The 15,214-nt window shown below is 41.9% G+C and overlaps 1 protein-coding gene across 1 annotated transcript in view; it reads right to left on the reverse strand.

The window, feature by feature from the left end:
* Nucleotides 1–15,214, reverse strand: part of LOC109921698 (dynein axonemal assembly factor 5-like) — a 106,206-nt gene that overhangs the window by 89,140 nt on the left and 1,852 nt on the right. The window contains exon 2 of the mRNA XM_048609877.1: nucleotides 7,347–7,531. Coding sequence (XP_048465834.1) covers nucleotides 7,347–7,531 — 185 coding nt within the window. The remainder of the gene's footprint in view (nucleotides 1–7,346; nucleotides 7,532–15,214) is intronic.

Below are 15,214 nucleotides of genomic sequence, written 5' to 3' on the forward strand. Positions count from 1 at the left end.
AGGGTGGTGCGTGCACAGATTGAGCTGCCAGAGGAAGTGGTGGAGGCTGGTACAATTACAACATTTAAAAGGCATCTGGATGGGTAGATGAATAGGAAGGGTTGAGGGATTAAGGGCCAAATGCTGGCAATTGGAGCTAGATCAGTTTAGGATATCTGGTTGGCATGGACAAGTTGGACCGTAGGGTCTGTTTCAGTGCTGTACATTTGTTTAACTTTATAAATGGAGACACGGACATAGTCAAATAAAATATGGAGATGAAAGGGAAGATAAGGAGTGACGGAGTCCACTATACGTAGTAGCTTGTCACTTAAGGTACCTTCATCATTTTAAAATCAGAAACTTCAGCTAACTTTGTGAGCCATCATCTCATCTTTTATAGACAAATTCCATAATACCATAAGATGAAGAGGCATAAGTAGGCCATTTGGTCCATGTTGCTCAATTCAACTTTCCTGCCTTTTCCCCATAAACCATAATTCCCTTACAGATTAAAAAGCTGTTTATCTCAGGCTCGAATACACTTAGCAACCCAGCCTTAACAGCCCTCTACAGTAAAGAATACCACAGATTCACGACCCTCAGAAAAAATTTGTTTCCATTTATGTATTAAATGAGTGACCGTTGCTCTGAGATTAAGCCCTCTAGTGCTAGACACTCTCACAAAGAGAAACAATCTCTCTACAACTACCATTTCAAGCTCCTGAAGAACCCCCTTTGTTTCAATAAGGTCACTTCTCATTCTTTTAAATTCCAATTAATGCAAGCCTAAGTTACTCAACTTCTCCACATAAAATCCCTCCATACCTAGAATCAAACTGGTAAATCTTGTCTGGAGATAAAGTGACCAAAACTGTTCACAATATTCCAAGTGTGGTCTGACCAGCACCTTCTATAGTTTTAGCATGGCCTCCCAATTTTCATACTTCATTCCCTTTGAAATAAAGGCCAATGGTCCATTTGCCTTCTCAATTAGCCAGTGAAATTAGATGCTAGCTTTGTGATTCATACATGAAGATCCCAAATCCTCCTGCAGCTTTCTGCAGTCTTTCATGTTAGTAGTATTCAGGTCTTCTATTTTTCCTGCCAAAATGTGCATAACTTCATATTTGCCTACATTATATTCCATCTGCCAAGCTATGCCCACTTGCTTAACCTGTCTATAGTCATCTTTAGACACTTTATCTCATCCTCAATACTTGCCTTCCCACCTATTTTAGTGTCATCTACAAATTTAACGATAGTACATTCACTTCCCTCATCCCTCATTTATATTATGATTAATTGTGGCCACAGCGTTAATTCCTGAGGCACTTCACCAGTTACAAGTTCCATTCTGATAATGCCCCCTTTATCTCAACTATTAGTTAGCCACTCCTATATCCATGCTAATATATTCTTCCAGTAACCATAAATTCTTATCTTATTAGGTAGTGTTACATGTGGTACCTTTTCAAACACCTTTTGAAAATCCAAATATATTACATCTACTGGCTCCTCTTTACCAATCCTGCTTGCTCCCTCCACAAAGAACTGTAATAAATTTGTCACTCAGATTTCCACTTCAAAAAGACATGATCAAGCCTTTGCTTGATTTTATTATACATTTCTAAATGCTCTGTTAGGATCTTTTATAAAAAGACTCAAGCATTTTCCCAGTGACAGATGTTAAGTTAACTGACCTATAGTTACCATTCAACATTTCTTTCTGCATGGAGTATTTAACTTTTAAATATAACAAACACCCATTCTCATCTATCTTGTTTAACAATGGCAAAACAAAAGGCTAGGAATCATATAAATGCCATTTCTAAGTACTGCAAAAAGAGTGTGCATGCACAAACATAAAAAGAATGACATTTGTAAACAGCTGCCTCATTTGGATTTGACCCAGGACTGATAGTTTTCTTTTACTCGGGGCTTGAAGTCCTCACTGTGTGTTTATGAAGCTGCTTCACCCACACTGCCACCTCAATTCCTCTCCTGCAGCTTGCTGTCTCTCATGAATTGAGGAGTCAAAACAACTGCTCCCCTAAAACTGAAGCATCACATTGAGCATGTGCCAGTCATACTCTCAATGCACACAATGGTGAAGCGATGACATCAGTGACACATGTGGTCAGATCCTGAAGTCAGTTGCAATTGGCTCATGTCACTGTTAACATCTACATGTGCAGTGGAAGCCATTTTGGCATTTAGAGTAATCACTCCAGATGCAGAATGATCCAGGGCCCAAAAAAAGTGAACAATATTCATAAGTCAAAGATTTTGTGAAGAAGGGTCTAGGCCCAAAACGTCAGCCTTCCTGCTCCTCTGATGCTGCTTGGCCTGCTGTATTCATCCAGCTCTACACCTTGTTATCTAATATTCAGTTTTGATAGGTGACTCAAATACATGGCAGCCAATGGGCTGGAACAAGCTTGCACAACAAATATATTGATGACTAGATTATAGTTTTTGCAATGTTGCAATAGTAAGAAATAAACATCAGCCAGTACCTTTGGGAGAAGTCCCTTGCACTCATTTTGAAAAGTGAAATGGAATATTTCACAGTGACCTGAGCAAACTCACAATTTAATCACTAAACAGCATTGCAATCCCTCAGTACTGCTCTTAAGTTTCAACTTCTGCTAATTTCTCTGGAGTGGAGCTTGAATCCACAACCTTCTGACTCTGAGGCAAGAGCACTGGCCATTGAGCCTAGGTGACATTTAATCAAAGGTCCATTTCAACAGAGGTAATTTGTTGTAATAGTTATTTTACAATAATTAGCGAGTTTATGAAAGTTGAATATCACACTTAAAATTAAACTAATGTCATTTGTTAAAACACGGGGATAACAGACCAAGCCAAATCAGCCTACTATCAGTCCATTTGCAACACAGTGAAATTATAACATTCAATAACCCTCAAAATTGCTTAATTGTCTCTAACCGGACATTACAAATAACCAATCTTGAACATCAAGTTTATAACTTAAAATTAATTTCTTACTAATAACACAAAACACAGATAATTAGATTGCCTTGTTATTTAATATCTACAATCTAATCCCAACTGTCTTTGATTAAAACCCTTAGCTCTCACACAGCGTTAAGAGATAGATTTCAAAAAGTCAAAGAAGTGTAATTTGCCAGTTTGATAATCATTTCAACGATAAATAACAGGCCTTGGTGAAATCCTTGGATGATGAGTTGTATTATAGGCATGTAAAACTGTATATCTTGCACAAATTCACATGTCACTGGTTAATGCAAATGACGTGCAGAGAACTGTGGAAACTTACTTGGTTCTTTTCTCAGAACTTTTCACAGATTGATAACTGATGATAACTAAAGAGAGCAGGAACCAAAGACAGCCCCACTCAGGAAGCTTCCAAAACAAAATTCCCTGTTGCTCAAAACTCAGTCAAAACCACTTTACTCTTTTGTTTTACATGAGAACATAAGAAACAGCAGCAGAAGGCCATGTGGCATGTGCAGCGTGCTCCACCATTCCAAAAATCACATCTGTTCTTTTTGTGAACTCAACGCCGATTATCTGTCTGCTCACCATAACCCTTAGTTTCATTACTGTTCATAAAACTATCATTGCCTTAAAAATATTCAACGAGGTAGCCTCAACTGCTTCACTGGGCAGAGAATTCCACAGATTCACAACCTTTTGGGAGAAGATGAATCTCCTCAATTCAATCCTAAACTGATCCCTCTTATTTCAAGGCTATTGTTCCAAAGTTGGGTGGAGTATTTGTGGACTGGGAGGCAGGATGTTAGAATTTGGTGTTTGTAAAATGCTAAGGGGGGAAGCAATGAGTGGTCCCTGTAAAAGATGACGTGCTTTTTCTATGCTTAGGGTTTCAAAAAGGATGTCTGTGGGCAGCAGCTTTCGGGTTTGCAGGTGCACAGAACTCCTGAATTGAAACATTTGTATCAAAAGGCTGTACAATCAGCAGGCCAAGCAGCAGTTTTGTTTTGTTATCAAGACAACAAGTCTTGAATTTAGCCAATTAATTTGAACGAGGCACCCAGATACCAAAACCAATTAAATTCAAATTTTATAGTTTTGACAACATAGGACCAATCTTTTTGTAAGGAATATTGATGTGTCATCAAGTGCATAAAAGAAGGAGCAGTTAAGCCAAGACAGAAGTGCGAGCTGCCATCTTCAAGAGTTAACAGCTCTCAGCTCTCAAGAAAGAATTGCTAGCTCTCACAGTTTTCTCTAAGTTTTAGAGAAATCACCATCTAAATCAAAGGTACCTACGACACAACTAGTTAATATACCTGAGAAGGCGATCCTGACAGAATATTCCATGGAGAAGGCACAGAACATTCCGGAAGACACCTAATCTGGCTGCAATTTTGAGAGACTATTTTTATTACTTTTTGTTTTATATAAGTGGGACTTGTATTTATTGGAACAGCATATTATTAGAATCTTGTTTTATTTGGGAATAGATAGTAGTTAGAAGAGATTTATTCAATTTGTTAATAATTCAGTTAATTTGTTCACTGTTAGAGTTGGATAAATAAATTGTTATTTGTTGATTGTAAAGTGAGTGTCAGGGGTTTATTTTACTTAATTACTAGAAATTACTGAAAAAAACGGATCACACTCCTTCTCATACTCCTTTTAACAGATTATAGGGCAAAGATTTTCTCTCTGGGTGTTTCGGTTTTACTTAGCAAAGGGGTGTCAACCTCCGCTTCATAACACTATTCCCTAGTTCTAGTTTCACCCGCCAGTGGAAACAACCTCCCTGTTTCTATCTTATCTATTCCCTTCGTAATTTTATATGTTTCTACAAAGATCCCCCCCCCCTTCATTCTTCTAAATTCCAGTGAGTATAGTCCCAGTCTACTCAATCTCTCCTCATAAGCCAACCCTCTCAACTCTGGAATCAACCTTGTGAACCTCCTCTGCACCCCCTCAAGTGCCAGTACGTCCTTTCTCAAGTAAGGAGACCAAAACTGTACACAGTACTCCAGGTGTGGCCTCACTAGCACTCTAGTGAGCATAACCTCCCTGTTTTTGAACTCCATCTCTCTCGCGATGACTGACAATATTCCATTTGCCATCTTAGTTACTGCTGAACCTACAAACCTACTTTTTGTGATTCATGCACAAAGATACCCAGGTCCCTCTGCACAGCAGCATGCAGCAGTTTTTTTAGCATTTAAATAATGGTCCATTTTGTTGTTATTTCTACCAAAATGGATGATCTCACATTTACCAACAACGTATTCCATCTGCCAAACCCTTGTCCATTCACTTAACCTGTCTATCTACAGTCCTTTCTCCTTCTTTTTTAACATTCTTTATGGTGGGCTGGTCAGCATTGGTCTTCCTTTCACTGACCAATTCAACATCCAACCAGCAGTCAATCCCCGAGCATGGCAATATCTCTGTGCCAAATCATCTACAATGTCCTTACGGCAGAAGTTATCATGCATTGTCTTTCCAGGCCAGTTTGTTCTCTCATAGAATCATACAGCATGGAAACAGACCCTTTGGTCCAACCAGTCCATGCTGACCATAATCCCAAACTAAACTAGTCCCAACTGCCTGCGCTTGATCCAGTACCCTTCAAACATTTCCTTTTCATGTATTTATCCAAATGTCTCTTAAACAATGTAACTGTACTCACATCTACCATTACCTCTGGAAGTTCATTCCACACATGAACCACTCTGTGTAAAAAAAAAAACTTCCCCCATGCCTTTTATTAATGTTTTTCCTCTCACCTTAAAAATATGCTCCTTGGTCTTGAAATCCCCCACCCCAGGGAAAGGACACCTGCCATGCACCTTATTTACACCCCTTATGATTTTATTAAACTCTAAGGTCACCCCTCAAACTCCTACAGTCCAGTGAAAATTGTCCCAGCCCATCCAATCTCTCCTTATAATTCAAAGCCTCTATTCCTAGTGACATCATGGTAAACCTTTTCTGAGCTCTCTCCAGCTTAATAATATCCTTCTTGTAACATGGTGGCCAGTCCCGAAGAGGCCTCACCAACATCCTGTACAATCTCAGCATGACATCCCAACTCCTATGTGCAAAGGTCTGAACAATGAAGGCAAGCGTGCTAAACCTTCTTAACCACATGATCTACATGGGACGCAAACTTCAAAGAATATGTACCTAACCCCTAGATCTCTCTGCTCACAACACTAGCCAAGGTACTACTTTTAACTCTATGAGTCCTGCCCTTGTTTGTTTTACCGAAATGCAATACTTCTTTTTCAAAAGCAAGCTGATATTCAAAGTTCAATTCTCAACTTTAACCCGCAGTTCCAAACCAAAAATGAGAAAATAGAAGGAAAATTGTGATAGTCTCAACGCATTCCAGAATTGTTGTCAGTTCCATTTAGTGCATTGGAAGAATAACAAAAACTTTAGGTTTGGCTATTTAGATCCCAACTGAGTATTTTTCCTTCAATGTGCAATCGTGGGCACTTAAGATAGTATTGAGCTATCTGTGCTGCTCTGTCACAAACAAAATTGCCCAGTTGACAATCAACTTGAATAAAGTATACCTTTTCAAAGTAACCATTTGAAAGGCTGGTTAGTGTTTATGGAAACATATCCTAGAAGAAAATGGTGAAACTTTGGAGACAAGGAAATTTAATGGGGGAAGATATGGTTAAAACATAAATGCAATAAGGGCTATGTCCAATTTTTACCTATTACTGAGGAATAACTGTGTTCCATTAACTGAATTAATTTTTCAAGAAGCTAAATAGGACCAAGACCTAGCAGCCCGTTCATATTCATATCCATCAATGCAGAGTAACAACAATGTGCATCGTCTACAAGAACCACAGCAGCAACTCACCAAGGCTCTTTTGAAAACGCTTTCCAAATCCACGACCTCTCCCAACTACTCGGGCCATCCAGATACGTGGGAACACCACCAACTGCAACATCTCCCCCAAATCTCACACCATCCAGGTTTAGAAATATATTGCATTTGTTAAACTGTTGCCAAGTTAAAATCCTGATACTTTTAAAAGTTAAATACTCCATGCAGAAAGAAATGCAGTAGTTCAATAAGGCAACTACCTTATCAATAAACGCTAGCCAACCAGCAACAACCACATCTCATGAATGAATAAGTTTTAAAAACTCAAAAGCAAATACAGGACTTTAATTTTGTGCGACTGGGAACAAAGCTAAAAACACAACTGAGAAATATACTTTGCTTAAGCTGTTGGCCTTGTGATAGGCTTGTAAAGCAGAAAATGTTTGTAACTAGTTTGCAAGAAGACATTTTACTTTTTGACATAAATAATAGCTACATATATTTAAATACCAAAAACAACACATGGTAGAATTTCCCTCACCAGTGGTGCATCATCAAAAAGTCGTTGTGCCAGATGAGAGAGAACATCATCAACAGATTTTCCATTGCCATGCTGAATGACTGTTCCTGTTGCCTGTATGACTGCCACACGGACCTTTGAATGCTGGTGAGATATGGTCTGCATCAGCGGTTTTATTAAAGATTCAGACTGCATATGAAAAGTTTCTGAAAAAAGGTGAACACTGAGTGAATATAATCCAATCTTATTCACAAGTCATCATATACAAGACTTATTTATAATCTTATCCAGCATACAACAGAGTGAAGGGAAAAGAGGATTTCCTTTCAATGTCTGACCAGAAATCAAATGTCAGTTTTGTCAGCACTCTTGTTTATTTCTGCTGAGATTAACTGAGACTTGCAACAGATTTTCTTAAAGAAAAGCACTGTTTCTTTCACAATTAAGACGACTAAAAGTGAACTCCTTCACAAACGTACAAGCCCACTTCCGATGAATGGTCTAAGTTTCACTTGCAGTATGTCAATGGGCTCAGCACTTTTCAAAATTTAACAGCACTTTTTTGGCATCAAACCACCCTATTACTACTGAGACAAAACCTGGCAGAGTCAAGACAGAATCCTTTTGTGACTTGGGGATTAAAAAGGTAGAAAAGCCACTATAAATTCACTATCTTGAAGCCCTTCCGATGGGGCACCTCCAGGTACTGGCAATAGAGTTTATTAAAAATATGTATAGACTCATCATTGAAGATAATTTTGCAGTACGTGAATTTTAATTTCACAAATGCAAAGAATCACTTTTATAAGTTGGAATAACTGCACAGACATCCGGTCATCAAGTTAGCCTTTATTTAAATGTGCATAGTGGATGACACTGAACCAGCTAGCACAGAGCTAGCTCCTAGTGTGAACAGAACCCCTGACATTCCTGTTTATATTGGTCAGCCATGGTTTGCTGATTGGCCCAAGTTAACAAGCCCAATCAAGGAGCTCAGTCAATGAGATCCACCTGGCCCTTGTTCCAATCACTACATCCCTCCTCCACTCCAGGTCCAGGGATGTAGATCCGTTCCTTTTCTTGTAGCTTCTCCTGGAACGTTTTTGGCCCAGGTCCGGTTCCTCCATCTCTGATTTGGACTCAGGCAGCGTGTACCGAACCGTAACCCGTCTCTCGTGCCTGGAGCATCCTGGGAGAGTTTCCTCCTTCTCTTCTTCAGGCAGGAATGGTATCAAGGCTGCATCCATCTCAGACTCTGAGGTTTCTTCAACACTGGACAGAGGGAGGAGAACCATGGTTTCTGACAGCCTCCCCGAGGGGCCAGGTATGTTTTTCTCCTGCCCCGTTTGCGAGGTAGCAGCTATCAGGTGGTCTACTTATTTGTTCAGGACATCTCACATTCCTTAACTTTGTACGTCATGGGACCTGACCGCATGCAACCTCATTTCATGCCCATGAAGGACCATTTACAACACCAAAACTCGTCTCTTGAATTAAATTATCTCTCTTGCTTTGAGGATGCATGTGGCTGGCATTGCCATTCCTGTTGCCTCAGGTCGGGGAATATCAGATTTAACCTGGTGCGAATTCTTCCACCCATCAGCAATTTTGCTACAGCTATCCCTGTAGTTGTGTGAGGGCTGGTCCCATAATCAAATAGGAACTGGGACAGTTTGGTATCAAGTGATGCTGTAGGCTGTTTCTGTAAGCCTGCGTACAACACTCGGACTGCTATTTCTGCCAGAGCATTAGATGACAGAGCTATCTGAACATGCCGAATGCCATTTGACTTTCCGAAATACTTGAAATCCAAACTGGTAAATGATGTCCCATTGTCTCTGACCAATATTTCTGGGAGTGTGTGCATTGCAAACGTGCTCACAGCTTTTCAATCATCCCTGGGTTTGCCAAATCAGGTCTACGCATTTCCAATCACTTTGAATTGGCATCTACAATGACTAAGAACATTAAGCCCATGACAGGTCCAGGATTACCGAGACCAGAGTTTACCCGGCCATTCGCATTAACGTGGGGGTGTTACTGGCAGTAATTTTTGTCCGTGTTGGCACTCTGGACACTACCCCAACAACACAGATATGTTAACATCTAATCCTGACCACCAGATGTAACTTCTTGACAACAGTTTCATTTTGGAAACCTCTGGATGACCCTGGAGTTCAGCCAGTAGCTGGTGGTGACCTTTACTCGGGACAATCGCTCTTGCTCCCTACAGTAATATGCACTATGTGAGGCCTTGCAATTCCCTACATTCAAGTCATATTCCCCAAGCTCAAATCGGATAGGTGAGAGTGTCCACTTCCATTGACATACCCTGTAGCTCACATGCTCCATTTTCTAATGACAAAGCCAGTTGTACTACCTGCTTGAAGCCCAGTTGGGCTTCAGCTGGTAGGTGCTTTTGCATGGTTACAACATTAATCCAGCATACCAAACAGTCTCTCAGCATCTCATTCAAGGTTAACTCAAAATCATATGCCTCTGCCAGTCATCTTAACCTTGTCAACACACCGATACAGATTCCCCTGGTTCTCAAACTGTGTCTCAGAATTAGGGGAGGCTAGAGGTCATAATATTCCTTAGCTAAATTCGTCAACTCTTGAAAGGTTTTAGTATATGGCGACTTAGGGAGTTAGACTCCTAATAACCGAAAATGCTGCAGGTCTGCAAGCAGTCAGAAGAATTGCTCGTTGCTTTTCATCTGCCCTAATGTCGTTTGCCCAGAAAAAAAAACACATTCTTTCCATAAACTGTCCCAGTCTTTGACAGCAGGATCTAACGAGTCCAGCTTCCCAAATAAAGGTGTGATGCCAGAACGCTTACCCCAACTCAAAGACAACTGTTGTGAGTAAATTTTCTTCAGGAGCGTACTATTTTCTCTCTTCGTCACTGAAATGACTGCACAAAGGCCTGTCACAAGTCACCCTTTATTTACATGTGCATTGTACATGGGCTCTAAGCAGCCAGCTCAGAGCCACTCCCCAGAAAGAGAAGACTCTGAATCTCTCCAATCAAGGATCTCATAGTCAGTGAGATCCACATGGCCCATATTCCAAATGCTACGTAAGCAGTCAAAATAAATTTGCTGCCAGAAGTCTTATAGGGATGTGACAGAATGTTTTACATTTGCCGTGCCATTGCAGATGTCCGAACACAGCCAGCATAGAACCGGCACTGCATTGCCATTTTACTGGCGCAAGTCCACAGGTTATAATCAACAATTATAATAAGTTATTAGGTTAGAAAAAATGTTCCCTTGGGCTTAATGCTCTAATGCTTGGAATTAAATTTATCTGGCAAAATTGTGAAGTTTGTCCCAGTTAAGAAAGAAAATTGCTTTCAAACTTTCTCCAGGCAGGCAAGCAACATTGTGCCAAGCCACACTAGTCTCAGAGGGCAGAAAACCGAGACCTTGGAAGCATAGTATTGGCTGTGGCACCACTAAGAACTGAAAGACTTAGCTACTGGTTGCGAAACAGCTTTGTCAACAGTCACCTCCTTGAATTTTCACATCAGTGACTAGGTGAACTGCCTATTTCCAAAGGTGAATGATAGTGCAATTATGTCTGCACCAATTGAATAAGTTTGGAAAGCCTTTCAAGATATTTATGAATTGTATGCTTGATGCAATGTTTATTTCACGTCATAATACAATCTTATGAGAACTCTCTTTCAAAATGAAAAACAAAATATATGGGATGCTAGAAATTGAAAATAAAAATAAATGCTGCAAATAGATAGCAAATATGACAGCATCCCTGGAGACAGAATCAAGGTTGAACATTCAGTTTGTCAAACCTTCAAAGTTCTATTGAATGGTCACCAATCTAAGATGTTGACTATTTCCCCTGCCAAAGCTGCTGGAAGATCATTTAAGTCTGTTCAGAGTTTTCTGAACTTCTTTAAGGCGGTTAATCTGCATTATTACTTTGTGCCCTCTTCACAGTGTACAACAATTATCAAATGTCAACATGGGGGCACACTTCCCTTGATAATTCAGTATTCTTAAAATGAATGCACTTTAGAGATGTGAACACCTTTCTATACCAAATGCTTTGACTTTATCTGCTTCAAACTACAAGTGAGTATTATAACTAACAATGTTGGATGAAACTGAAAGAGATCTAAGAATATTATATTCCACACTTAAAATGCCCCACCAATAGAACAGCAGGCAACAGCAGCAGCAAAACCATGATGCTAAACAGTAAATATTAACTGAAGATTAATATTATCTGAAGATGGTGAGGGGAGAGAGGCAATCAGGTCCATCAAGCCTATACCATCCAGACACAGGGGAACAAAATGTTTAACATTTAAAGATACATCTCCATTCTGTGGATTTACCTTCTGATGGCTCAGGCTCAAGCTCAACCTACCTCTCTGCTACTCCAACAATGAAAATGACTCCTGTGGCCTACCTGTATATAATTTCCCTCCCATGGTTTCAATAATAGTTCAAATCATAATATCTACCCTGTTGTTCCTCCTCTCGCGCTAACAGAGCTTTCTTCGGTATGTTCCATTCTCAGCACCCTCCAACACATTATGTACATGCTAAAAGGCTCAAATAACAGACTGGTGTCTCTACGTCTCTATTTGGTCTGATCTTAAATTATTAGACCAGCATTCACACAGAATTATAGAACACTACTATATGGATTTACAACCCTCGATGTGGAAGTCCACTTCCATAGGTGTCTTCATAAAGACATCAGAATAGAAAGGCAGGAAGACCAAGAAGAAATTTTGCCCCAAAAAGAAGGATGAGTGTGGAACCTACTAAGTCTAAACCCAGCAGACTCTACAACTGAGGAAGAACTTTTGAGGGGTTGTGGTTAAGGAGGGATTATGATGCAACTGTTACTTATGTCAGAGCCAGGTGTCTTCACAAACACATGGGTAAGTTGAACCCATGTCTGCAGACAACATCGCCAAGAAGATGTAGTAGAGAGAAGAAAGGCATCATGAAAGGAACCTAGGTAGATTTGGAATGCAACAGTGCTTGGCAAGAACAAACATCACTGCTATAGATGTTAGGCTGCATTCAGACAAGCAGCAGTGTAACCACATGAATGTGGCCTTTAAAAAATGATAAATAAAAAGTAGCAGAGGAGGATGGTGTGGTCCACAATGTCAAACATGAGAGAGTGATCATGGCCTTCTTAATGCTGCAAGTGACATTAGAGATAGAGCAGAAGTTTTGGACAAATGATTGGAATTTTTTATTGAAAAAAGGTTGAGATGACTGTTCCCATTCTTTGGAAACTATTAATGGGTTATTCAACTAAGAGTCAGTAAAGGAATTTTACTGGTATGACAATCAGACGCGATACAGCAGAAAGTTGATCTCGTACAGGAGATAAATGTTGAGAGAGTTGGGGAGAAGGAGCAATGAGAAAACAAAGGTTAGAGTAAATGATGGGTTTATTAGAATGTTAGAAGCTGGCTGCAATGAAAGGAAATACTCGCAGCTCTACCATTCATCTCAATCTTTTAAGAAGAAATTCATAAGACTCCACTTCTGTAATTGGACTTGAGGTGGAGAGATCGGAGGAAAGGGACTTCAAGAAGTTAGCAGTGAACAAAATGAACTTTGAGTTGCTCCTGGAATATTAAATAGTTTAGACAAAAGACAGAGATACACAGTAATTTTTAATGTGGTATGCCAGAGCTGGCAATTGCTGACCAGATCAAAATTCAGTCACAAGCACAAGAGCACACTACAGTAACTCAGTAGATCTGGCAGCATCTGTGAAAAGAAAACAGACCTAACATTTCAAGCCTGGGAAGAATTCTTCAGAACTCTGAAAGCTCCAGTAGAATGGGAAGAGTGGGACGATTGGCTAGCAATTTGGAGAGAAGAATAGTGGCAGAGACAGGGAAGAAAACAGCAAGCCCACATGTGCACATGTTGCATTGGATGATAGCCAGAGGCCAGGGTGAGACTTAAGGGACAACAAGGTGCAGAGCTGGATGAACACAGCAGGCCAAGCAGCATCACAGGAGCAGTAAGGCTGACGTTTCAGGCCCAGACCCTTCTTCAGAAATGGGGGAGGGGAAGGGGGTTCTGAAATAAATAGGGAGAGAGGGGGAGGCAGATAGAAGATGGATAGAGGAGAAGAGAGGTGGAGAGGAAACAGAAGGTCAAAGAGGCGGGGATGGAGCCAGTAAAGGTGAGTGTAGGTGGGGAGGTGGGGAGGTAGGGAGGAGATAGGTCAGTCCAGGGAGGACGGACAGGTCAAGGCAGCAGGATGAGGTTAGTAGGTAGGAAATGGGAGTGCGGCTTGAGGTGGGAGGAGGGGATAGGTGGGAAGAAGAACAGGTTAGGGAGGCGGGGACGAGCTGGGCTGGTTTTGGGATGCGGTAGTGGGAAGGGAGATTTCGAAGCTTGTGAAATCCACATTGATACCATTGGGCTGCAGGGTTCCCAAGCGGAATATGAGTTGCTGTTCTTGCAACCTTCGGGTGGCATCGCTGTGGCACTGCAGGAGGCCCAGGATGGACATGTCGTCTGAGGAATGGGAGGGGGAGTTGAAATGGTTCACGACTGGGAGGTGCAGTTGTTTATTGTGAACCGAGCGTAGGTGTTTTGCAAAACGGTCCCCAAGCCTCCGCTTGGTTTCCCCGATGTAGAGGAGGCCACAACGGGTACAGCGGATGCAGTATACCACATTAGCAGATGTGCAGGCAAACATCTGCTTGATGTGGAAAGTCTTCTTGAGGCCTGGGATGGGGGTGAGGGAGGAGGTGTGGGGGCAGGTGTAGCACTTCCTGCAGTTGCAGGGAAAAGTGCCGGGTGTGGTGGGGCTGGAGGGGAGTGTGGAACTGACAAGGGAGTCACGGAGAGAGTAATCCCTCCGGAAAGCAGATAAGGGTGGGGAGGGAAAAATGTCTTTGGTGATGGGGTGGGATTGCAGATGGCGGAAGTGTTGGAGAATGATGTGTTGGATCCGGGGTTGGTGGGGTGGTACGTGAGGATGAGGGGGATTCTTTTTTGGTTGTTATTGCGGGGACGGGGTATGAGGGATGAGTTGCGGGAAATGCAGGAGATACGGTCGAGGGCGTTCTCGACCACTGAGGGGGGGGAAGTTGCGGTCCTTGAAAAATGAGGACATCTGAGATGTATGGGAGTGGAATGCCTCATCCTGGGAGCAGATGCGGCGGAGGCGAAGGAATTGGGAATAGGGGATGGCATTTTTGCAGGAAGGTGGGTGGGACGAGGTGTATTCTAGGTAGCTGTGGGAGTCGGTGGGCTTGAAATGGATATCGGTTTCTAGGTGGTTGCCCAAGATGGAGACAGAGAGGTCCAGGAAGGTGAGAGAGGTGTCAGAGATGGTCCAGGTGAACTTAAGGTTGGGGTGGAAGGTATTGGTGAAGTGGATGAACTGTTCGAGCTCCTCGTGGGAGCACGAGGCGGCGCCGATACAGTCATCAATGTAACAGAGGAAGAGGTGGGGTTAAGGGCCAGTGTAGGTACGGAAGAGGGATTGTTCCACGTAACCTACAAAGAGGCAGGCGTAGCTTGGGCCCATGCGGGTACCCATGGCCACCCCCTTCGTCTGTAGGAAGTGGGAGGAATTGAAAGAGAAGTTGTTGAGGGTGAGGACGAGTTCGGCGAAGCGGATGAGGGTGTCAGTGGAGGGGGACTGGTAGGGCCTGCAGGACAGGAAGAAGCGGAGGGCCTTTCGGCCATCTGTATGGGGAATGCAGGTGTATAGGGACTGGACGTCCATAGTAAAGATGAGGTGTTGGGGACCGGGGAACTGGAAGTTCTGGAGGAGGTGGAGGGCGTGGGTGGTGTCACGGATGTCGGTAGGGAGTTCCTGGACCAAGGGGGAAAAAATGGAGTCGAGATAGGTGGAGATGAG

The sequence above is a fragment of the Rhincodon typus genome, chromosome 21, assembly GCF_021869965.1.
Source record: "Rhincodon typus isolate 14 chromosome 21, sRhiTyp1.1, whole genome shotgun sequence".
Lineage (NCBI taxonomy): Eukaryota > Metazoa > Chordata > Chondrichthyes > Orectolobiformes > Rhincodontidae > Rhincodon > Rhincodon typus.